Genomic DNA, 25,660 nt, shown 5'->3' on the forward strand with positions numbered 1-25,660 from the left:
TCTTTCAAGGATTTGGGAGCTCCTCACACAATCCAGCCTGGTTAAACCCAGGATGGATCGTAAGCAGGCCAGCCTATATGTTTCTAACCAGCAAAGATGTTCTATTAGGGGGGTCCACGTTTCGCAAGCGTAGAGAAGGGAGGTAATAACCGTGGTCGAGAAGACCTGAAACTTCGTGTGGAGCGACAGACCAGGTAGCTTCCACACAGCGTTACGCAACCGATGAAAGGATAATGCCGCTCGACTGATTCGGAGTGAGACCTCTGCTGTCAAACCGGAGCTGGTCATGAGCACACTGCCCAGGTATGGGAAACTCTCCACTCTCTCCACAACTGCCCCATCACCAACAGACTCTGTTGGGGCAAGCAATATCCGTGAGCACTTATTCAGCCCAGTGTCAGAGAATTGACATTCTACCCAAACATTTGTTTTCCCCAGGAACTAATATTCATTGCCCCCTCCCCACCCCCCTTTTGGGAATATTGGTCCCCCGCCCTTCTTAATATTTATACCCCTTCATATTCCTGTACGATTTTAAGTTTTAAGATTGTATGTATTTCAGCAGGAAGGGCCAAATAAGCTGTACGGCTCTATTCAAGTGTTCTTCAGAAATTTTCAGAGGGGGGCCACTTTTTGCCGACAAGACATCATAGTTCTGAGGGCTGCCACACATTTGAAACCATTGGGGGTTTGACTGCAGCACGATGATGATGATGATGATGGGGAGTGTATTCACTCTCTGTGCATTGTCGGGGCGCCGCACGTCACCAGGGGGCCGCCAGTGGCCCGCGGGGCCTTGCAATGAAGAACGCTGCTCGATTTCAGGAGCGTCCTGTGACGGTACAGAAGTACGTATATCCAAGTGTAATGATAATAGCACCTGAATGCGGTGTGAGGGGACTAGTGGCCACGGGAGGTAATGACAGGGGAGTCAGCCTACAGTGCGAATGCACTAGTGGCCACGGGAGGTAATAGCAGGGGAGTCAGTTGTGAGTGCGAAGGGACTGGTGGCTACGGGAATGTTCGAGACGGGAGCTTGGTCAGGTGACGGTGGAGTCTGCCGGTGGAGCGAGCGTCCAGAGTCAGCGAGAATGATCGAGAAGGGGGGTGTGGCCTCGTGTTGGTATTTAAGGGAGACATGTGAAGGAGATTCGGGACTGTTGCAGTGGGGGTCTCCTCCTCATGTCAAGCGAACGTGTCTTCAGTAAATCGCCATCTCAAGAGAAGTGTGTCAAGTCGTCATTACACAAGTAACTCTGTCTGACCAGGACAAATATTCGCTGGTGGGACCAAACTTTCTTCCATACTGAGTGGGGGGGAGTCATGGGCCAACCACCAGCAGCAAGTGATTGGTTGGTTGTGTGATGATCACCCACGAGAGACACCTACTGAAAAAGGGTTATTGCCCAAAACGTTGCCCGTTATACATATTTGTTACCTTTCAAGGGCTACACAGCGTTATTAACGAACGCTGAATTATGATTTTATTTTTGTCCTTGTGCTTTAATGGTGGCGAAGCAGCAGAATGCATTCATCGCGCACAGACAGCGAACTGACCGTTGCACCAAAATGTGTGACCTCTGGCGATAGCGTTCGCGTGAACCGCTCTTTGCTGCCATACACCGGCGTTTCGAGTGACCTCCTCGGTCCACGGATCACGACGGGGGCCGACCACGGGGGATGGCGCCATTCCTTCGAGGGTCGCAGTCCACTTCGAACGGCCCGTGGGGCCCGGCGCGACGCGTCCACAAAGCCGACGGCCGTCTCCCTCTCGAACTGAGCCCTCGATCGCCTGGAGACCGGTCGCAGACGCGACGGTGACATCCCTGACAAGAGTCGAACCATCGGATGCCCCAGAAGGCGTCTTTTGGATCGCGCGTGGAAGGACTGCGAGCGATCCAAATTAGCTTGAAGCAATGTCCAGGCCTGCACAACATACAACAACAACAACAAAACTGACAAAACACTGCCGTGCGTTTTGTCAGCAGCGGCTGCAGCGGCTGCAGCGGCGGCAGCACCACGAAAGGCTTTGTTGAAATATCGACGGTCGGATGAATTTCTACAATAAAAAACCCCAAAAAGTTCTTACACGCGACTTAGTAGTGGCACAAGGACGAGCCCCCCCCCCCCCCCCCCCACTGCGTGCACGCGCGTCACCTTCCTGTGTGCACGTCCGCGCTGGCGAGACGGCGCCAAGAGCTCCGGCGATAAAGACTCCGACATCCAGAGCGTGCCATGCCCCCTCCCACCCGGTCCCTGCCCCCCCCCCCCCGGGCACCCCCCACCCCCATCCTCTTCCTTCTGGAGCCCCACCGCATGGGATGAGGCTCGTTTCCCCCCCCCCCCCCCCCTCTCATGTGACATCCAAATAGAAACACAGTGGCTGTAATTGATTGGCTACGGCCTACTGCTGAAAGCCTCAGTGGGCTTTGCCTGGTTAGTTTAATTTGCACGTTTTTTGGGGCGATTTGTTTACCTTTTATTGTACTTGGCACTGCTATGGTGCTTGCATTGTCTGCTGCCAGCTGTAACGTTCTCACCCGCTCCGACTGGACGTCTGTGAAAAGAGATTTTGTAGCTCATCGGATTCCTCCAGCACGGTGTGGATAAATATTCTGATTGTGAAGCCTGCAACTGGTGCAGCGCAACGTCGGGCGGGATTCTCTCAGTTCGTGGCCTCGCGATCAAAAGTCGAAGCTCCGGCCGCAGTGAACCGTTCTCCCTATATTGTTTGTCCAAGCTTGCCTACCCTGGAAATGCCTTGCCCGAGCCTCAAGCCTCTCTTTCTGGAGGGTTCTGCCAATTTTGTTTTCTCTCTCCGCAGCATGGGCCTGTGGTCCTAAACATCATCCTATGCGAGTGCTGGACATCTGCCGAAAAAGAGCTTCGTAGCTCATCGGATTCCTCCAGCATGAACACTTATTCTGATGAGTGATTTAGCGGAGTTATTTTGCCGTCGTCAACTTTTGGGAAACGCGACGCCGGCACGCGATGGCCTGCACCTTGCGAATTTGCGTCACGAAATCTTTAACGTCCGCTGCGAATGAAGCGGACGGAGCGTAGTATTTTTACGGTCATTGCGCTCGGAGTTATAATCAGTGGGGGGAGGGGGGCGGGCTGCGGGGATAAGCACCACCGCAGGGCCATGTCACTGTACCCCTTTAAAAGACCATGGGGAAGACGTAGGTTATCGCTACGTCCGCTTGGGGTCTCCACACTCGAGCGCTGGCCGTGTGTGTGTTCGCATCCACTGCCATTTCTCAAGCGAGCGCTGGAAAGTTCACGTTCAAAAGACTTAGGAGGGTCACTTCCGTAAGACCACCACTGTCGACGATTCCCATCCACCGATTTTCGGGCATGTGGAACTCATTTCGCGCAGCTCCCCCTGGGACGGTTACAGCTTGCGTTTTTTGTTTTTTGTTTTACCTCGACCTAGATTTAAACTCGTGATCTTAGTATGTGGAGACTTGTACTCCTCCTCTGGTGCAATATATAACATCAAATGCATCGGTTAAGCAGTCAACTAATCCAGCATTCGCCCTTTAAAATTGTGGGCATCAATGCAGTGGCGTGGGAATTTCAACTCTCTTCGGTGGCATCAAGCGAACATTTCAAACGTGTTTCGGGCACTTCGCCAATCGAGCACGATTGCATTTTTAATAGCCGGCGCGAATTCTCCCGATTCGCAAGTGTCCCTCCACTGCTGCTCGGTCGATTCCACAAAGCCGTTGTGAAACGCCGCCCTCGATGCCCCTCGTACATCATCTGACAAGCGTGAGGACTTTTACTGTACCCACTTAGGCATCGACCTTGCTTTGACTTGGTGAGGGGAATGGCTTTGGTATGGTTTGGGGGGGGGGGCGGAGGGTTGGCGGGTTGAGGAAGCATTGTAAAAGTAAAAAAAAAATGCTTTTATAAAAGTAAAGTACACATTCATAAGCTTCGAGGAGGCCCATGGGAAAAGCCGTGGTTATTTTGGAGTGCGGGGGTCTGGGAGGAGTGACCCGCCTGTAGTAGCTCGTTTCTTTGGGACGATTATTCATTGTGGGCGGACTGCCGTTGCACAGACACGGCCTTCTTTGAAGCACATGTGTGCGGGAGATAAGGCTGTTGCAGAAAATAAATAATAATAGTAATAAGAAGAGGTTTCCCCCCTACGTTAAAGCAACACAGCATACATTCCGCGAACTGCCATTGACTTCAAAGTGCAACAAATATATATTTTTTTTACGATTTAAAATGGTCCCAAAAAAAACCCCGCTACTTTTTATCGCAAATATGAGGAATGGATGTCTAAGTTTTGTTTCGCTCGTACGTATTGAAAACTGGGATCCGCAGTTTGAAACTGTTGATCTCCCATTAGTGGAGGCCATTCCGGCAGCGGTGACATTAATAAGCAGTTGCAGGCCTGCGCCTTTACCCTTTACTCGCCACTCTCCCACTACTCCACCCTCCATGCATCATTATGATTATATTTCCTTAAACACACCATGGCTTGGATTCTACTCTGGCAGCAGCACAACCTCAATATTCCTCCATCTTCATAATGAGACCCAGGGCTTGACCAACACGCGATTGAAGAGTGCCCTTCAGCGCCAGGTTGCTCAGCAGCCAAGGATCAAAGGGCAGTGAACTGAGAGGCGAGCAAGCTGCTCAAATATGTGCGATCCGATTTGAAGGTGTGGGTGACCTTAATGACCGTAATCCAAGCTTGCTCGTCAGACATTTGCCAATAATGTCGGCTTGTATATAATGTACATAATGGAGATGATTAAATGAATAAAAAATACTCCCATCTCGCCATCACGGCGCCCCGCGAAATCGAGATGTAAACTCCATCGCCTGGTATACAGGAGGCCGTGGGTTTGATCCCGATCCTGATGTATATTTTTGAAGTTTGCATGCCTCTCTCCCCGTGGTCCCGTGGATTTTTATCCAGGTCCTCCGGATTGTCCCTCCGCATTTAGAATCAACATGCGTTTAGAGTACGTGGCTGCTATAAATATCCACGTGATGATAAGCCACTTCGTTCAGCTATCACTTGCAGCCAGGTCGCTGCAGAAAAAAGAGCTATACAGCTCAGTGGGCCTTACCTGGTAAAATAAAAAAAGCTTAGTTTAATTTTATACTTTATACTTACATACACAACTTTCAGAAAACGTTCTCAGTGGGAACTTGTGAAATAGCTTTTTTAGTTTTATTATTTTATTTTAAATGTAGTTGCTTTGAACAATGCCTATCAGTCCTCAACGAACGTTAAACCCGACAACCTTTCAAGTTACATATTCTGACGCTGCAATTTTTAAGTTGACACGCAAGTGAATGAAATTGCAGATAAATAGTGAAAATTAATAATTAGAATTACCTCCACGGTATAATTTGCGGCGAAGGTTTGTCGCGGTTGTTGCACCGCGTGTTGTTCGGGATGACGTCTGACGTTTACCTCCACGTGCTGGGAGCTTCTTCAGTGACTTGAGATTCCAGTTGGGATTCCTTAATTTCCCGAAGAAGCTCCCAGCACGTGGAGGGAAACATCGCACACGTATGTACGTTGAACTTCTTTCGCACAATTCCAAGCCAACCGTGTTAATTGGAGGTACGGGTGAAGGCGAACAAACTCAACACAAAGAACAGTGATATGACACAAACGCACAAAGGAGAGTGGAAGCCAAATTATTTAGCTTTGCATAATAGAGGTTTTTTTTGGGGGGGTTCGATCGCGTAAATATAAATGTGTCGTTAAACCCACCACCACCCGACGCATCCAATTAAGTAAGGTGGCCCCACTTTGCTCGAGTGACCTGGGTGCTGCTGCGGGGTCCACTTTCTGCCCCGCCTCCTTCCCCCACCCCTTCTCTCTCCCCCCCCCTACGGCCGAGGCCTACTATATAACCTCGTGCCACGGCAGATCTCTCGCCTACTTCAGCAGTTGTTTCTTGCTGTGGTTGTCCCACCTGATGACGATTGCTCGTGTTGCGATCGAAACGTCGTGATCTATTATTTTTCTACCCACGTGACTTTACCGAAAGAACCAAAGAGCAAGCAAGGTTTGTCACATAAACAAAAAAAATGCCAGTTCGTTACCGGTACAGCACACCGGTGTGTCGGAGAGTAAACCCGCAACGTTTACAATTCGAGTGCGACATGTCGCCAGTAATTACCACGAGCATCGTCAGGATATCTTTTGTTTTGTTTGCTTCACAGATACCCCATGTGAATAAGTTTGCAGAGGCGTACTACGAAACGATGCTGATATACGGAGATTTCTTGAAGAAAAGTCTTCAAGACGGCACCTTCACTTGCTCCAGCACAGACGCCACAGCAATGCGTGGGAAAAACTACATAGGTCAGGCTCTTTGGGGCTGCCCTCAAAACTCTGTACCGTATAGTAATAATAATAATTTCAAATGTCCATCACTGTGGCTCAGGGCAGCCGTGTAGAATTCCAAATGCGATTCGCGGACAGCCAAAATCGCGGATAACAAGTTCGTGAATAACGATGGAATACTGTATTATTAATAGCCTGCGATTGTGAACTGTGTACTTTTAAAGGGCATAGGGCGTCAGTGCATCAGCTTACTGTGTATTTCACCGGTGTAACAATGAGCTACTCTATTCTGTTGGGCAGGAAAGGACAGGATGGTGCACATCGATGAGAATGGTGACAGCGAAGGGGAGCTGGAGGTCCTCTATCTTCACAACAATAAGGCAATTCACCCCATTCATCCAGAATAATTCACGCGGAAGTCACCCTCAAGCAAAACCTTGCCTGCTCCCTGGGTGGAGCGGTGGCGCAGCGGTTAGTGCGCTGCGCTACAAAGCCACCCCGGTCCCGAGTTCAGTTCGCAGCAACGGCTAACTTGAGTGGCTAGTGATGTCTGAACTGGTGCGGCTCACCATCACCCTCCACCCTTACATCACCCTGCGTTGACCAGCGTGGTGAAGAATGGCCAGTCAGCCTCTTGACTGACAACAGCGTAGAGGGGGGGGACGGGTTCATCCAGCAGTGGATTGGCCAGAGGTTGTAAATTATTATCCCGTGGACGGGGGGGGGGGGGCAGGGAGGGGGGGTTGTAGTGGTTTTAAGAAAGTTGCCAACGTCCAATCAGCAGCAGCATAGATAAATTAATGGCTAGACTGCGATGTTGGTGTACAGATGGGCACAGGTCACGTGCGGTGGGGCAAAGTGTGGGTGCTCCCACCTCTTCAAAGAAAGTCTGCGCAGCGTGCAAGAGTTGCTCAAATACCCTCCACTCGAGCTCCTCGAGTGGAGGGCCTTCCGCCGTCGGTGACACGGGGGAGGAGAGAGGGGGGGGGGAAATTGCAGGGCTGCGCCTTTGTCACCGTTGCTTCACCGCGCTCGCCACGTTTTGCTGCTGCGACCGTACAATCTAAGAGGGGGCATTTAATGAAATCATAATTTTGCACGGTGCAAAAGAAGCTGAAAATACATACGTACAGTTTCGTTAATATCTTGCCAAAAAAGTATTGTTCTTTTTTTTGTAATATGCGATTTAATTTGTTTAATGATGCAATTATAAAGCCATTATTTATTTCCCTGTACCTCCCCGTTTCGGACGTTTTCTGTTCCTCCCTATAGATCACCCTGACGTTGTCGTTATTGTCATGTGCTGATGGCACCACGGATCTCCCTTGCAAACCAGCTGGGTGACTGGCACAAATGGGACTTTCCGTGTAACAAATGAACACGTCGATTGATTGTGATCGCAACACGCTTACAACTAAATGTGTTTTACTTTGCGCGCAGTTCCACGTGGTGTGGCAGTACGACACGTGGAAAAACACGTTCAGAGAAGTCTCCAACCTAAGCTTCACCCTCCCGACCGATATCCCAGGTACAGCCGCACGTGTGGCCATCGAAGCGATACGCAGCGATGTGTAATGGTGAAATATTGCGTGAGAAATCATAAATCGTAATAATAATGATTTAAACACAGAATGGAGGTAATTTTAAAAAAGCTATGTTTACTCACTTGTTTGGCACTGGTTGCAGAGTACTTGCTTCACAATTAATAAGCGTGCTCTGCAGTCACGAAAACTTCAAATCTAGATTGAATTAATGAGCGAATTAACATATTGGCGGTATACCAGTGAGCGGCATAACAAAAAAAAGCACATTTTTCACGATAATTTATTTTCCCACGATTCGCAACCCTCGGTCAGAAAATCTTGCAGGGTGGGTGGTGGTGCGTCAAAATCAGTTTCTTGAAGCAGTCGGAAGACGAATCTCCGTTCAAATTTTAGATTTCAGACTCTTTCATGAGGGCTGGTGTGTTATGCTGCACCGGTGTACCGCCAATGCGTCCAAATATAAAGGTGCAACCCTGCAATCGCTTGCTCACGCCACTGCCGGTGGAAGTGGCCTCTGCTGGAGGAAGCTCTGGACGAGAGCCCCTCTGAGAGGGCATTTTTTTGGCCTGCTTCTTACACGCGCTGGCCAGACGCCTTGGAAGCGGTGGGAGCACGAACACACTTTACCCCACCCACACGCGGATCTGCCGAGCGACTGTGACGTACTCATCTCCACTGCTGGGTGGGCAGAGGTGGCGGTGGGGGCAGTGGGGTGGTGGGGGGAGTGGTTTTAAGAAACCTGCAAGCATTGTTTTTTTTTTACATTTAATAAACAAACAAACAAAACAAAAACGTCAAGCGCTATCCTCGCACAATAATCATTCGTCACGACAAGACGCAAGTGACTTCGTTTCGTTTTATTTCACAGAGCGGGAGGAGAATCACGCCACGATTATTGCGCTCTTTGCCATCAGCGTCATCTTCATCGTGCTCATTCTGGGCTTCCTTCTGCTCTGGAGGTAACGCAGGCGGCGAGGACACAGGGCCCACTCGGTAAGGGGCACCACTGTGGCGAGATGTTAACTACCTCGCCTGGTGTACAGGAGGTCGTGGGTTCGATCCCGACCCTGACGCCTGCTGTATATTTGGAGTTTGCGAGTCTCTCTCTCTCTCATCATCATCACGGTGTCTAGGAGATGTTAACTACCTCGCCTGGTATGCAGGAGGTCGTGGGTTCAATCCCGACCCTGACGCCTGCTGTATATTTGGAGTTTGCGTGTGAGTCTCTCTTTCTCCCTGTGGTCGCGTGGAATTTTCTCCGGGTCCTCCGGTTTTTCCCTCCACATTAAGAATCAACATCGCGCGTTTAGAGTATTTGGGCTGCTATAGATGTGCACGTGATACGCCGCTAAGTTTGAGCTATCATTTGTGGCTGGGTCGCTTCTGACAAAGAGCTATACAGCTCAGTGGGCTCCACCTGGTAAAATAAAAAAAAGTTTACTTAGGTTCAGCATGAAACGCTCATAAATAGAATTGGCCAAAGATCCCATTGTAGGACCACAGAGCTTCGACAATTGTTGACACTGGTTCTAGAGGCTGTTTGTGATTTACTGTGCTTCCAAATCTGTCTTATCTCTGTCCGAGTGAACAAAAACTGTGCAAGTTACAATTGTAATCCATGATTGCAGATGCCATGGCTTAATAGTACTCGTATCACCTTTTATATATAAAAAAAATTCCCAATTTTTCCCCAGTTGTGCTATCGGCATGTCATGAGGATGCTTGCACAGCAGTGCAACCATCTAATGTTAGAGAACGGCTCGTAGAAGTGGCTTTTGCAGAACTACGTTTGAGATCCCATCATGTAACCTAGGAGACCCCACTAAGTGACCATCAAGTGACCCCTGGTCCATCCAGTAGGGGCAGCAATTTCCTAACCCTCCTTGATACTACAAATATTAAATTAACGTGGTTGGGCTTTTTTGCAGGTTGAGACCATTGATTCACGACCACTTGAGAACCCAGTTTAGTCAAAGGCAGATTCGCGTGTAGTGGGGTAAAGTGTGCGTACTGTCACCTCTTCCAAGCCATCTGCCTACCGTGGAAGAGTTATTGGTTGAAGTCTGACTGTGGTGTACCTCTGTTTTCCGCTGCATGGATAGGTAACGCGTGGATTTTAGGAACGTGTCTATTGCTTCCACTTCCGTACCGAGAGATGCGATGGAACTGGCAACCTCTGGATTGCAGGTCCAGTGCCCTGACCATTATAACCACAGCAGCAGCATCCTCTGTGCTTTGCCAGTCCCAACTTTGTGTTAAATCGGATTAGTTATCCGTTTACTAATCTGCAAATGAAAAGCATTTCAATGCATTCAAATAACAAATCTTAGGGAAATACTGTGCTGTAGAACGTGTCCATTTGTTCTGAGAATCGCCTTCTGTATCTTTGCACCACATGCAAAAACGTGAGTTTAGGCAGTCTTTTTTTCCCAGGCTTTCTTGGTTGTACGTCCCTTGGGTTGATGAAACAATTCTCATGACCCCTGGATTAGTGCAATGACACGCTCGGAGCGAGAGTGGTATTTATTACGCAGCAAATCGCGATGAAGTGACCCTCACAATGCGGACGACAGCACTGCTTCTCATGGAACGTTTTAAATGTTATAGAGGAAAAAAAAGCAAAAAAAAAGCTGTAGCACAATGGTGTGTGTCCTGCGCCGTGAATCTGGCAACCTGAGTTTGATTCCTGACCATGGCTATCGTTTGTAGTGCTTGACTATTTAACTTGTTTTTTTTTTTACCAGGTAAGGCCCACTGAGCTATATAGCTCTTTTTCAGAAGCGGCCTGGTCACATATGATAGCTGTGTAAAATGGTTTATAATGTGGACATTTATAGCAGCCAAATACTAGAAAAGCATCTTTCTAAATGTGGAGGGAAAAACCGGAGGACCACCTCTCTCTTTCCCTGACCACAGGGAAAGAGACCACAGGGAAAGAGAGAGAACATGCAAACTCCAAATATACAGCAGGCGTCAGGGTCGGGATCGAACCCACGACCTCCTGTATACCAGGCGAGGTAGTTAACATCTCGCCACCGTGGCGCCCTGAACTGTCTGAACTGGTCCTGCAACCCACTGCTCCCGCTCACTACCTTCACCAATCTCGATTGACCAGGGTGGCAAAGTATGGCCAGACAACCTCCACGACTGGCACCGTGTTGGGAGGCCTTCATCTAGCAGCAGATTGACGAAGGGTTGTGGATTACCATGGAATTATTATATTCATGATAATTATCATAGGGATAAAAGTAACAATGTTGCACATGGCAGAATGTCACACATCCGCCCGTCGCATATCCGCCCTGACCAATGGACTCCCCACACCAAGTGCAGGGTAACTGTTCACATATCGGACCTTTTTACATTTCCGCCCGTACCTCAATTCCCAACAGAGTTGGATACGCAACATTGCACTGTGTACCATTTTTATGTCCGAGTTATTTTAAGCTAAAAAATGATTAAAAAAATCGTCTCTGCGCTCAAACTCGAGCAGTAAATCGACAGGCCTCTCCCCTTTCTTGGGTGGGTCCCGTGTCGGCGGAGTGCATTATACATTCCCATGGCCGGGGCCAGTTCTGTCCATGTCAAGGACGTTAAGGGTTTAGCAAACTCGGAGCGATAATGAGCCGCCGATCCAGTCAGGAAACACACTCATAACCTTCTTATTGTGAGTCAGCCGCTCTAAGAGTAGTGCCAACACAGGATAGGACTTATCTCGTAGATAGCGCCTGTCAAGAGCACCAGTCCAAAAGCTAAACAATCGACGTCTTTAGAACTTGACGCGGCCTCTCCACAGAATTGCCATGTGTTTTGCAACGGGTTATCTGCAATGGAAAAAACTGGAAATTAAAGTGATTTTTTTTTATGTAGATGGATTTATCTAATTGAGACCCACAACAAGTCTTGACCAGTCATTTGCCAATTTAAGATTCCTCTTTACATTTACAAAAATACATTGATTATTCAATATTAATCGGTATCCTGCCACGGTGTAGTACTGGGGATACTGGACTTGCAATCCCGTGGTCACTGGTTCAATCCAGAGTTTGCCGGTTCAATCCACCGGTCGCAGCTCAATCCACCGGTCGCCGGTTCAATCCAGCGGTGACCGGTTCAATCCCCAATGTGGCAGTTGAAACATTGGTGCAATCTTGAAGCTTATGTGACTGCAGAAATCCATACTCTTTGGTTCTTTCGGTAAAGTCACGTAGGTATAAAATAATAATAGATCACGACGTTTCGATCGCCACTGTGGCGATCGAAACGTCGTTATCTATTATTATTTTTCTACGTGACTTTACCGAAAGAACCAAAGAACATTGGTGCAAGTTTCTTAAATTCCCCCGCGCCACCGCCCCTGTCGACCCAGCGGAATGAAAGGTTAATCCACAGTTAGTCGATCGGCAGGTTTCATGCGGTTGAGTAAAGTGTGGGGAATCCCACCCCCTCCAAAATATCCGTTGCAGCCAAATACTCACTAGAGGGGCCTCTCTCGAGCTCCTTCTAGTTGAGGCCCTTCTGCCCACAGTGGTCGTGAGAAAGCACCTCTACCTTTTACATTTTCATTGCGGAATAGCTTCTTTAAGCTAGTGCAGTGTTCTTCATTGCAAGGCCCGTGGGCCACTGGCTGCCCCTGGTGGTCTGCAGTGCGGCCTCTGATGTGCGGCCCCCGACAGTACACAACGAGTGAAAACAATCCCATCATGAAGACCCACTGGGTGTGGTACTTCACAAACCGTCGTGTCGCCAACGCAAAGTCCCGAGTGTGCCGCGGTATTTTGGAATTATACGGAGAGGAATGAACCTCGCCGTTTGCAAGCGAGGGCAGAGGAGCTCTCCTCCACCGTGTCGTTCAGCGGCCCGATCCAGCCCCCCCGAACGCACCCCCCTCTCCATTGGTCTCGGAGCTGTGCGGCGGCAGACAACCGTCAGCCCCCATCCCCGGCCCCTCTCAACTCCCTCGGTCGTGGAAAGCGCCAGTCGGGCAAACGGTGTGCCGGGAAGATCGAGCCTGCTCGCACACTGAGTGTCGTGGAATAACAAACCAAAAAGTAAGTTCAGCAGCATTGCTTTAGAAGACCGTAGGATGTCTTGTAAAAGCAACTTTGCCTCCACAAAATTAATGGTCACAGGGTCTGTAATCATGGAAATAGTTGGCTTAATCTCACTCGTATCGTGACCTTGGACGGCTCAGTGAAAGCTTTAGTGTTTATATTGAATGTTGGACTCGCAGAGTTATTGATTAATAGCACACTAAAGTGGAGTTTAACACCTCTGTTGATGTTTGCGAGTGCTTCTCATGCAGCAAGCTGCTCCAACAAATCTATATTGACACCAGTTTATTCGTGATAATAATCCACTGCTGGATGAAGGCCCTCCCCCTGCCTGTCAGTCAAGGAGACCAAACTTCACCACCATGCTGGTACAGTGACGAGTTGGTGAAGAAGAGATGTCCCGGTTCAGATGTCACCCCACCAGTTCAGATGTCACCCTGCCAGTTCAGATGTCACCTCACCGGTTCAGATGTCACCCCGTTGGTTCAGATGTCACCCCGTTGGTTCAGATGTCACCCCACCAGTTGAGATGTCACCCTACCGGTTCAGATGTCACTCTACCGGTTCAGATGTCACCCTGCCAGTTCAGATGTCACCCCGCCAGTTCAGATGTCACCCCGCCAGTTGAGATGTCACCCCGCTGGTTCAGATGTCACCCCGCTGGTTCAGATGTCACCCCGCCATTTCAGATGTCACCCCGCCAGTTGAGATGTCACCCCGCTGGTTCAGATGTCACCCCGCTGGTTCAGATGTCACCTCACCGGTTCAGATGTCATTCCGCCGGTTCAGATGTCACCTCACCGGTTCAGATGTCACTCCGCTGGTTCAGATGTCACCCTGCCAGTTCAGATGTCACCTTACCGGTTCAGATGTCACCCCACCAGTTCAGATGTCACCCTGCCGGCTCAGATGTCACCCCGCTGGTTCAGATGTCACCCTGCCAGTTCAGATGTCACCTCACCGGTTCAGATGTCACCCCACCAGTTAAGATGTCACCCCACCAGTTAAGATGTCACCCCACCGGTTCAGATGTCACCCCACCAGTTCAGATGTCACCCTGCCAGTTCAGATGTCACCTCACCAGTTCAGATGTCACCCCGCTGGTTCAGATGTCACCCCGCTGGTTCAGATGTCACATCACCAGTTCAGATGTCACCCTGTCAGTTCAGATGTCACCCTGCCAGTTCAGATGTCACCTCACCAGTTCAGATGTAACCCCGCTGGTTCAGATGTCACCCCACCGGTTCAGATGTCACCCCACAAGTTCAAATGTCACCCCGCTGGTTCAGATGTCACCTCACGGGTTCAGATGTCACCCCGCTGGTTCAGATGTCACCCCACCAGTTCAGATGTCACCCCGCCGGTTCAGATTTCACCCCGCCGGTTCAGATGGTGACTAACCATGACTGGGAATCGAACTCTGCTCACTGGGTTCGTTGCACAGTGACGCTAAGCGCCAACCCCACGCCCCATCCCCAATAGCATTACTGTGTGCCCATTCACAAAAAAATGTCTTCTTCGATTATTATTGCCTGTGCTTCAGATTACAGAACCACAGACCTCATGATCTGCTAATCATAGGACACTGCTCCCATACATCTCACTGTAAACACTGGCAAATATGTAAAAAAAAAATCTGAACAAGTAGGTCACTGTGGGGGTAAATATATGCTCCCCTCCCATTCAGGAATGTGTTTACGTATTTTTTTTTAATATTACAGTGAACTTAGCGGCCTCTTGTGGCTAGAGGGGGCTCACACGTGAACGAACCCATTTAGCTTCGTATTAAAAACACAAACGCCTATTCGTGGAATTGGTCAAAAGCTGCGCGAGCTCTCTCCTTGAAAGCCCCCTCGTCGTGGGCCAGCAGCATAACTCGACATTGGAACGGTGGCTCCTGAACGGATATCGCTGCACATCATACGCGCAAGAGTAGAGAACAGCACAGTAGCGTCGCGAAACGATACCGGCCGTGTAAGTATTTAGAGCGTCCTTTCGGAAATGGTCAGTCGCGAATGTTTTTCAAGTCAGAGCATGGGAGACGGGATGAAGGTCAGGAGGCAGTCGAGAAAGATGCTTGGAGAGGACATGGGGGAGAGGAGAGAGATGGTAGTGACATTGGGGGTGGGGGGGATGGGGGAGGAGAGTCTTCAATTAATTCCACTCGGCGTTTTCACTGCATTGCTTCTCAATTCACAATGGACAAAGTCACGAATTTGGCCTCACGCCCATCTTGTCGCCAAGCTAAAGGACTCTCTCTGCAATTGATGGGTTTCTCAACAACAAAGGAAGTTATTGTGACTATTCGTCTTCTATAAATCGTGGTTACACCACTGGCCTTGTTTCCCTTATACGACGGTGTGAAGTGGGTCTTTTTTTAGCCTGGTGCATTGTGTACGAATGCAGTCAACGTATGAGAATAGTTGTATACAGTTGTGCACTGTCAAAGCAGCTATTTTGCAATTCTGTTAAAATGGAATTTGACATTATATTTATAACTGCAGCAAACATTTCACTTTTTGTAACTAAGTTTATTATTTTCAGGAATCTCCTGATTATTTACAATTACTACCACACTTGTTTACCCAGGAAAGCCTCACCGAATCTCAATTGGGTACTTTTCACGGTTTTTTTCCTCTCTTTCTAAAAATTGGGATGTTTTGGCCAATATTGGTTGCAACATACGGCGGTATTTTAGATATGGGAGAAAAACGGAGAACCCAGAGGAAACCCATGAGGAACAGGTGGAGAGCATACACACTCCAACATCCGCCCTTCACCATTCAGTGACCGTGACGTCCCCACGGCGCCTGTGCCAGGCCAGGTGCACTTTGCGGCCACGTGAAGTGTCGAAGGCTCGCTGACAGGAGGCCACGGGACAGACCCAGGTGCCACGGGTTGACTGACCGAGATGACTGGCAGACGCACCAGCTGTGCTGCCTACAGTGCCAACTTATCGCAATTTAGTTGCCCGGCACTCTGCTCGTTGTTGTGAGCGTCGCTCCTCTGCCCTGCTCTGCACTCACGTTGGGAATTGAACCCAGGACCTTGCCGTAAGACACAAGCATTACCACTGTACCACCCTTCCGTCCATTAAATAATCTGTTCGCTGTTTTACTAATATGTAGAATATTCATCCCTGTCAGGCATGGGGTTGTTTGGCCACACTTCACCGTGTTGAAGTGTGGCCAAACAACATCATGCCTGGTGTCACTCACCACTGATGTTGGTCGTGTCCAGCAATTTAACTCAGGAAACCAGGGTCATAATAGTGCAGTGCATGAACCAATGCACCATGGCTTCCCACAACGATGCGTCTTCATTTCAACCAATCGCGCGTTGCACGTGACTTTTTGCGTGTGTGACTTGACAATACCCTGGGCTGGTGTGAGGAGCTAAGCGAGATGCTCCAGGATTGGCACCACGGGCATCCGTTTGGTCATTCTGGGGACTTATTCTGATGTGGAGCACTCATGTGTGACTGTCGCCGCTTCGAGCTCGTGATGTGTTAACCTCAGTACCCTCGATCTGGTTCGTGTTGTTTTTCACTGTGGTCCGAACAATGTTTTGATGCATATCTGGGCAATAGTGGCTATGCACGTGGCCTGTAAATCCAGCACTGTGGGGGGGCAAGGGCTGGCGGATCGCACAAACGTTGTGAACCTCGCTTTCAGTGGACGTCGAGCCAGTGCCACACCCTGACTTGCACCTCCGATTAGCACGGTTGGCTACGTACGGTGCGAAAGAAGTTCAACATAAAGACATACGAAAGAAGGCAGTACAGCAAAAATGTGGACTCCACCTGTGTTGTCTGTATGGGGATCGAGTGTTCCCCCCTCGCACACGTGTGTTTTCTCCGGGTGCTTCCGTTTCCTCCCACATGTAAACGCTCATTCATTGGCCGATAACACCTTCATATGTAGAGGACCGCAGAGCTTGGGCGATTGTTGGCGCCGGCTCATGACGTGCCTGCTTTACTGCTTGTCTACGGTTCCTCCTTCTCGCCTCCGAATCGTTGTCTCTCAACGATAGTGAGTGAATACCGCGCAGTGGCGAGTTACAAGTTGAAATCATCGCGCGTCGTCACTATTCGTATCGAAACGTGATTCGCAATGCTCAGCGTTCATGAGCACAATTCGCACGAATGACGTGCCATCAAACTATCCATCTTCTTTGGTTCTTTCAGTAAAGTCACGTAGAATGAGAATAAAATAATAATTTAATAATATAAAATAACACAATAAAATTCTCACGACGTTTCGGCCACAACACAAGTGGCCTTCTTCAGGTGAAAGAACAGAACTGTCGGGATGACAGAGCTGTCATTCTACGTGACTTTACCGAAAGAACCAAAGAGGATGAATCCTTGCAGTCACGAAAGCTTTAAATCGACATCAAACTATTATTAATGAGCAATAGCGGCACGGACCAAAGCGAAGCGTTATGTTGCCGCTGTAGGCTTGAGCTTTAAACAACAAAAAAGACGACAATTCCTGGATGCCCTTTTGCTGATGGAACCCGCGTCTCTCTCCAACGCAGGAAGTACAGCGTGGAGCGGCAGCTGCGGACACAGAGATGGGTCATCCCCTGGGTGAAGCTCGGGGACCTTCCGGAGGACGAAAACAATAGCACACACGAGGTGCAACGATCCGAAAGACAAATACAAGAGATACCCCCGGGATAGCCTTTAACAGGCCGTTGAGCCAAGTGCTGTTAGCGAGCACCTATGAAGGCTGGCACAGCACGGCACACGAGGGGGTGGGTTGGCCGGCACCACGCCCCGGCCGCCTTTGTCTCCCACGTGCCGATGTTTACACACCGTACCAGGTACTCATCTGAGGCTGAGTCGAATCTAGAGGAGGCCCATGATCAGATGAAATATTTGCCGCTGTGATTGGTCGTGAGCGGGAATCGAACTCGGGTGGCCGGACTTTTAGTGCAGCACACTGACCACACTACAACTAACGCTTGCCCACACTTTAAATACCCCCCTTATAGCCTTTAACAGACTGTTAGGACAAGTGCTATGAGCAAGCACCTATGAAGGCTGGCACTCACTTATGCACTCACTCACTCACACACATATATGTATGCATATACCCTCTCACTCACACATTACCCTCCAGAGAACCCCTCTAGGCTCGAGGGTAGATGTTTTAAAAAAAACGCAGCCCTGCAATTGCTTGCTCATACCACCGCTGATGGAATGGTTCGATCCTGTGGGAGCTCTAGACAGCTCCGGTGGAGAGTATTTAATTGGCTCCGCTCTTCCACTCTGGCCAGACGTCGTGGACGAGCCGGGGAGTACCCACGCTTTTACATCGCAGGAGGTCGGAGAGGGCTCCGCAGTTGTGCTGTGCTTCGCGGACGCGTTGACTTTCGCGAAGCCTCGGTTTGAATGGGGCGGCCATGGACGATCCGCCGTCTTTTAAAGAAGTCGGCAAGCCCAGGGACCTGCGGTGGAACATAAAGGGCGCTATCTGTCACGTACGGCGAAGCGATGTTCCACGGATATAACGCGCAGGGGCCAAACGTGCACTTTGTTTCAGAAGGCAAACATTAGCAATTTAAAAATGTAAACTCTGAGTCTTAACTATTTTCTTTACCAGATGAAGCCCACTGAGCTATCAGTTCTGCCATAATAGAGGCGTTTGGGTTAGATCGCGTAAATAAATAAATGTGTCGTTAAAACCCGCCACCACCCGACACAGCCGACTAGTAAGGGTTGTCACGTAAACAGAACGTGGCCAATTCGTCACGAGTACAGCACACACCGGGTGTGTTGGAGAGCCAAGCCACAACATTTACAAGCTGAGTACGACATTTCGCCAGTAATTACAACCAGCTTCATCAGGCGTCAGCCAGATTTGTGGAGAAGTCCACCTGTTTTGTTCCCTATGTAGAGGCGTAGATGTGGTGACCACGCTTGTGGACTTCAAATACACAGTCATCGTCACGGGTCGGGATCGAACCCATGACCTCCTGCGAAGAGATAACACCTCACCACCACGGCACTACTATTCAATTTAGAAATGCAATCGACAGTTTTGAAACGTGGCCGTGAAGTAGTTTAGGGGCCGTTCATAAATGACGTCACGCACCTGGGGGGGGGGGGGTCAGACATTTGTGACGATGTGTGACGAGGGGGGGGGGGTTGAGAAAAGTGACGTCACATCAAAATGCGCAACTTTAAATAAATATGGACAACACGTTCTACTTAATTAAATAGATTTTTTAAATATTTTCTCCTACAACATCAGACTGCACCGCCACATTAAATACGCACTGCAATGACAATAATTTAAAGCGATTTGAAGCATGTTCTATATATTTTTTTTGGGGGGGGGGGGGGGGCAGAGCTTTGTGACGTCATATTCGAGGTGGGGTCTGACTTTTTGTGACGCCGTGTGACGACGGGGGGGGGTCGGGGTCAAAATCGTCCACTACGGACGGCCCCTTACACAATCCAGTTTGCACAATTCGTTTTTTTTTTTAATTGCGGTGAATATAGCGGCATCTAGTGGCTGCAAAGTTCAATGTCGAATCGCCAACATTGGAAGACACAAAAAATTCCAGCCATTCTCAAGTCACTGCTGATAATGGCCTCCTTCATGCCGTGTCGGACATGGGAGTGTGTTTTTTCACTCGCACTCATCCATGCATACACGGTCACGCACACTCGTAAGCTCACGCTTAACCACATCGGAGAGTTGTGGGGGGGGGGGGGGGTGAAGGGCTTGAAGGGGTGGCATAGGAGGATAGGACCCGGCCGGGAATTGATTTCAGGGTTCCGGGTTAGTTGCGCAGCGCCGATAAGCAGAACATCTGCGCCGTTTCACGCCGCATTCATACAAATGTAGGAATTGACAGACATCAATTGTTGCCGCTCCATCCCCACCGCTGCCATAGCCACCGTGTTAACTTGGCCATCGAGCTCTCGCTGTGTTTATTTTGCCATTTCCCCTCCCCCCCACCACCCTCTCCCCCCAAATGTTTGTTTCCCGACTGCCCTGTCGGCGTCGTGTCACGAGTCACAGAATTCTCTCGGATCTCTCACAGAGAGCAGCACGAATCTTTCGTGTCCGGGAACGGCCCGCAGAAGCGAATGCCGCAGAGCTACCCCTGGGATTCCCTCCAACGAGCACGGTGGAGGAGGGCAGCACTTTCCTCACCCGCTCTGGCGCAAGATGAGCGAGGCTCGTACTCTTTGGTTCTTTCGGTGAAGTCACGTTAGGTAGGAAATATAATAGAACACGACGTTTCGATCGCCACACAAGCAATCGTCCTCAGGTGGAGGACGAAACGTCGTGATCCATATTATTATTTTTCTACCCACGTGACTTTACCGAAAGAACCAAAGAGTAAGGATTCCTGCAGTCACGAAAGCTTCAAATCAAGCTTAGAGCGAGGCTCGTCGCACAACAGTCGAAACTCGATGTTTTCACACTCAGAGCTGGAATTTCGTCAGAGATTAGTGGGGGGGGTCAGGGGGTGGAACCAAATTTAACGTGATATTATTTACGCAGTTACTGGTGACCGGCCTGACACCATCAACTCGCTAAAATCGAGAACCGCGTCTCCGCGCACACAGCCGTCGCCGCTTTCTGAAATGTCCCGTTTTGCCGCCGCAGGTGCACCAGCGGAAGCTCAGCGTCTACTTCGTCCCGGACGGTAGCTTTGAGTCGGATGCCATCACCAAGAAGAAATACGACAACAAGGTCGACTGTGCCACAGAGAGCCCCCCGCCCCCTTTGCAGCGCTGTGTTTCACGTGGTGACCACCTGATGAGCTCGCTTTACGTCCCCGGCAATGTCACGCGACGAAGCGCACCGCCGCTTTTTAGCCGGCGCGTCCAACGAGGGAGAGTGTCAACGCTCCCGGCTCAGTCCGTCGTCCGCCCAGGGTCGTTTAAGATGAGTACCGGGCCACTATTGTGGGGAAAGTCAAGCGGTGAACCCGCGCCTCCGATTAGCACAGTTGGCTACGTACATACAACACGCAGGCGTATTTCGCCAGCGCTGCTTCCTCTGGAATCAGAATCTCTATTTATCCTGGAGAAATCCGATGAGCCATGAAGCTCTTTTTCACAGATGTCCGGTAGGGTCGGGTCAGAAAGTTGCGACGACAACCAACACAAAAAAAAAAAAACGATCGGAGTGCAAAGCATCGGAAAGGGTAGGCATATCGCGACAATATAAATACGTACAATAGATAATGCGTTCAAATCGCATCAGTACACCGATTCGCAAGCCTTGGGCAAGGCAGCAAAACAACAGCACGGGGACGGTCCCAGACGACAACGAGACAACGACACGTGGCCCCTAGCCGTTGTGCGCCAGGTGGTGGCTCGAAAGCGCTCCACGCGCCACCGGCCGCGCCCGCTGGCGCGCCGGCGTCGCTTGCGCCGGCTTCGGCGGCTGGGGCGGTTGCGTCGCCCCCGCGCTGTGGCCGTGGTGTGGTCGGTTTATTTTTAACCCATTGCCCTCTGCCATGAGGTCTGGCCGTAGGGCCCGTCCTGAAGCGTTTCCGTGAGGGTTCGAATGCGAATATCACGAGCCGTTATTGTTCTGGTGGTTCGGTCCCCAGATTTAGAGGATTCAGATTTAGAATCAGAATATTTATTTATACCGAAGGGACCCGATTAGCTATAAACCTAAGGGGGTGGGTAAGAACGTTACAATAACACACAATGCAAAAACATGATAGGAGTTCAGAGTACAAGAAAACAAATCACCCAAACACATACAAATAAAAGTAAACCATCCCAATCCTACCAGGCAAAGCCCGCTGAGGTATTAACTTATTTTTCAGAAGCGACCTGGCCACAAATGATAGCTCAACAAAGTGGCCCGTCATTTGGACATTCATAGCAGCAAAATACTCTAAATAGTCTCAATGCACATCTCTAAATGTGGAGGGAAACCCGGAGGACCCGGAGAATAAATCCACGCGACCATGGGGAGAGAGACACCGCAAACTCCAAATATGGAGCAGCCGTCCTCCTACTGAAGTTAAAAAGTGTCACAAGTTTAAAATTCGCGGTCGAACAAAGTACGCTCGCGATCAAACAAGGGAGGGGGAGGCTGTGATTATCTCCGCTTGTGCTCCTGAACCAGATAATTCCACATTCCTATGGCAAGGATTATGATCTACATTTCCACCTTGAGGGCCATCAGCAAGTGTTATTGATTTTACCGACCTCGGAGGGATGTGTGTGGGTTTACTGTCTAACACACCCGGTGTCGCTGAACTCGTGACCAATCGGCATGTTTTGTTTACGTGACCAACCTGAACTGAGTGGCCGTGTCGGGTGGTGGGGTTCGTGGAACATTGGTGAAGAACGCTAACGCGTAACCTGTGTCCATCAGGTGGTCATGCTCAAGCCGCTGAGCGTGTACGACAGGGAGTTCACCAACACGCAGAAGAGGGAACTCTGCCTCGTGAGTCACTGAGCGGCACGGGCTCTTTTTTTTTAACAAAGCCACGACAAGGTCAAGTCAAGGTCAAACTCAAAAGAGTTCCCATGCTGCATTAGTCCTTGGCCCAGAGTAGAAGTTGGTACCACCTAAGGTAGCAAGAATTAGTCGTGCCGATGTATTTATGTGGCGAATACGATTTAGAATCTTAACCAGAATCATGTTATTTAAACTGTAGGAATCCGATGAGCTATGAAGCTCTTTACCCACACGTTCAAAACTGTTATCACACAATTCAATGTTATTGGCCACTTAAAGCAATTGGAACCACTGAAGTTATGTAACCTCAGACGGTGCCCAACAAGCGAAATTATATCTGGTCTGGGCTCATGGGACTATTCGGTCTTTCGCAGTAGTGTGACACAGCGTTCGGATGGTTGTAACACCGTGGTACAACCCTAAAAGACATTGGAGAACGCAATACTCACTCGGAGGAGGAGCATTTTAGTCATCTTCGTTGGTGTCCCCGGAGGCGCGTGGTTGGAAATGTCTCAGTCCTATGGCAGGGACCGGTCTCTTACCACAGCGCAATCCCTGTTGGCTTTTCACAAAGTGGTGGTCACGTTGATTCAACGTTCATTTGTACACAAAATGTACGGTTCATGGGGCATGTATATTCGATGCCACTCACGGTGACGCAGTGAATTGGTGCACTTGCGCTATGAACCCAGTGAACCGAGAGTTAAATTCCTGGCCATGACTAACATCAGTGGCAAGTGATGTCTCAAGTCGAGTTCCAATTCTTGTTTGTTTAGCCAGGTGAGAACTCAGCGTTCATTTGTACCAGGCGAAAATTCACCTGGTTAAATACACGCCCCCCCCCCCGCCCAATCCCTTCCCACCAACCTGCCACTGACCAGTGTGGTGAAGTATGATAAAACTACCCCCCGCATGTCATGGGATCTCCCTTGCCAAGTGTCAAAATGTAAGAATAGGTTTTACCCTTTCTGGCAATAAAACAGTTGTGTTAAGATGATAAAACACCAAACAGAAACTCTTTTGCAAGGAATCATGTCTGCATTAACCACACGTACTTGTGGTGAACATGCACACAGAGACTAAGCTCTAAAGAAAGCTGTCTCTGGTGTGGACCAATCAGTTTCAAAGACAATGCATCATATACTACCAGAGTAGTTTTTTTGTGTGTGCGTGTTTTTGTAAGTACGTGTGGTTAATGCGAACATGATTCCTTGCAAGGAGTTTCTGTTTGGTGTTTTATCATCTTAACAAAACTGTTTTATTGCCAGAAAGAGTAAAACCTATTCTTATAACCCCCGCGTGACCAACGCAGGAGACTTTAATTCAGCAGTACATTGACAAATGAATTAAAATAATACAACGCAGCACGTGTTTCAAGGATGCTAGTTGAAGGTGACAGGGTGCCCCCTGCTGATCTTAAAGCATTCTGTACCACTTCCCTTTACGAATGATTGAAGCTGGTGACTTGCTATGCTTCCAAATGTGTTGACAGCGTGAGGTGGTCAGTAAAAATGGATCCGAGTTAGTTGAGGACTAGAGGCTCTGCAATCCGGCTAGATTTGTGTAGTGCGCGCAGAGTGGCACACATCAACACGAGAGGGCATTTGCCAATGGATGGCAGTCGACGTCGCAACACGCACGCTCGTTTCACAAGCTTGGGAGCTTCACAAATCTGTGTGAGCCACCAGGCCTCTCCTCCAAGGTTCTGATCGCTGGCAAGCGCCACCGCTTCTGTGGCTCTCGCTATGCATAACTGACATTTAATCAGGATAAATAAAATAATTAAGACAAATCTCACACTCGTAAACAAAGCTTCCTTAAAGTAATATATATGATTGTGCTTGTTCACCAATGGCAATGCAGCATCACCAACCAATCAATTTAAGGGTGAGAATTTTAATTTGAACACCTCTCAAATGCCACAGCAACTGAAGGTGACTTGCAAAGACATAGTTGAGATAGATGGCCAACAACACTAGGTAACACGAAGCAGCGTTTACATTATGAGACCTCCTTTGCCAGTAACAAGATTTAGTAATAGGTTTTTACCCTTTTATCTGCCACCAAAACTGACACCTTTATACAAGGGATCATGTTTGCAATAACCACAACACAAGTAGTCAAAATGCAAACAAAAAAGACAACTCTGATAATATGCACTGTCCTTGAATTTGATTGGTCCACACGCGAGACAGCTTTTCTTAGAGCCTAGTCTCCACTGGTGTTGGACCAGAAGACGCCAAAAGGCGTACAACTCAAAAACAGCGCACCATCAGAGTATTGAGAGCTCGGGGTAAGCACTTACATTATGAGACCTTTTAGTTGTATGCCTTTTGGCGTCTTCTGGTCCAACACCAGTGGAGACTGGGCTCTAAGAAAAGCCGTCTCGGGTGTGAACCAATCAAATTCAAGGACAGTGCATATTATTATCAGAGTTGTCTTTTTTGTTTGCATTTTGACTACTTGTGCTGTGGTTATTGCAAACATGATCCCTTGTATAAAGGTGTCAGTTTTTTGTGCCAGATAAAAGGTAAAAACCTATTAATGAAGCAGCGCTTGTTTAACTATCCCTACTGCCGGTGAGCCCCAGAAGTTCTAAACCAGTCAACACTTTGCTTGCTTTTTTACGCAAATGCTGCGAGATAATTTTAATCTCGAAAGTCAATAGGCTACCGGACCTAAAAATGCATTCTATTAATATGCGCAGGCACGCAAATGGGTTCCGCTTGTTTATCCATTCATTCAACAAGCGTAGTCGGCGAAATGACCGATGCGCCAAACGTGTGACCTCTTGAGACCGCAGTGGCATAGACTGCTCTCGCTGCCATACCGTGATGCTCCACAGCGATGCATCCTGTAACAACGACGCAAACCGCTTCGTTCACAGCTGATATCCATGGCCTGCGACAACCTGAACAAGTTCTACGGGACCACGGTGGGAGGCATCGGGGTTACGTACGCTGTGACCGACTACTGCAGCAGAGGTTCCCTTTGGGTGAGTGACGGCAGTTGCTCAACTCTCACCAGCGCGAATGACACAGCTGGGCTCTCGGCGGAGGTGTTATTGATTAAAAGCCGAAGTGATTTGCTGCTCAATGCGGCGTTGACGTGGTGGGCATCTCCAGTTTACAGCCCTGAGCCATTGGCGGAAATTCCACATGACCGTGGCGAGGGCGAGTCTGTATATTGTTAAATTTCAATCACAGTTCCTATGATTACTGTGACATTGTTTTTATCGCTTTATTTTGGTGATTTTGAAAACGTTTTGATTTAGCCATG

The 25,660-nt window shown here is 49.1% G+C and overlaps 1 protein-coding gene across 2 annotated transcripts in view; it reads left to right on the plus strand.

The window, feature by feature from the left end:
• LOC116949698 (guanylyl cyclase C-like) overlaps positions 1 to 25,660 on the plus strand; it is a 75,413-nt gene that overhangs the window by 22,552 nt on the left and 27,201 nt on the right. For both annotated transcript variants that reach the window (XM_032967299.2, XM_032967300.2), the window contains 8 exons: positions 6,205 to 6,346; positions 6,629 to 6,708; positions 7,769 to 7,856; positions 8,741 to 8,831; positions 17,466 to 17,565; positions 20,558 to 20,644; positions 22,295 to 22,366; positions 25,269 to 25,376. In XM_032967299.2, the coding sequence (XP_032823190.1) occupies positions 6,205 to 6,346; positions 6,629 to 6,708; positions 7,769 to 7,856; positions 8,741 to 8,831; positions 17,466 to 17,565; positions 20,558 to 20,644; positions 22,295 to 22,366; positions 25,269 to 25,376 (768 nt within the window). The remainder of the gene's footprint in view (positions 1 to 6,204; positions 6,347 to 6,628; positions 6,709 to 7,768; positions 7,857 to 8,740; positions 8,832 to 17,465; positions 17,566 to 20,557; positions 20,645 to 22,294; positions 22,367 to 25,268; positions 25,377 to 25,660) is intronic.

Source organism: Petromyzon marinus, chromosome 37 (genome assembly GCF_048934315.1).
Source record: "Petromyzon marinus isolate PM22_M1 ecotype Great Lakes invasive population chromosome 37, UKy_Petmar_22M1.pri1.0, whole genome shotgun sequence".
Taxonomy (NCBI): domain Eukaryota; kingdom Metazoa; phylum Chordata; class Hyperoartia; order Petromyzontiformes; family Petromyzontidae; genus Petromyzon; species Petromyzon marinus.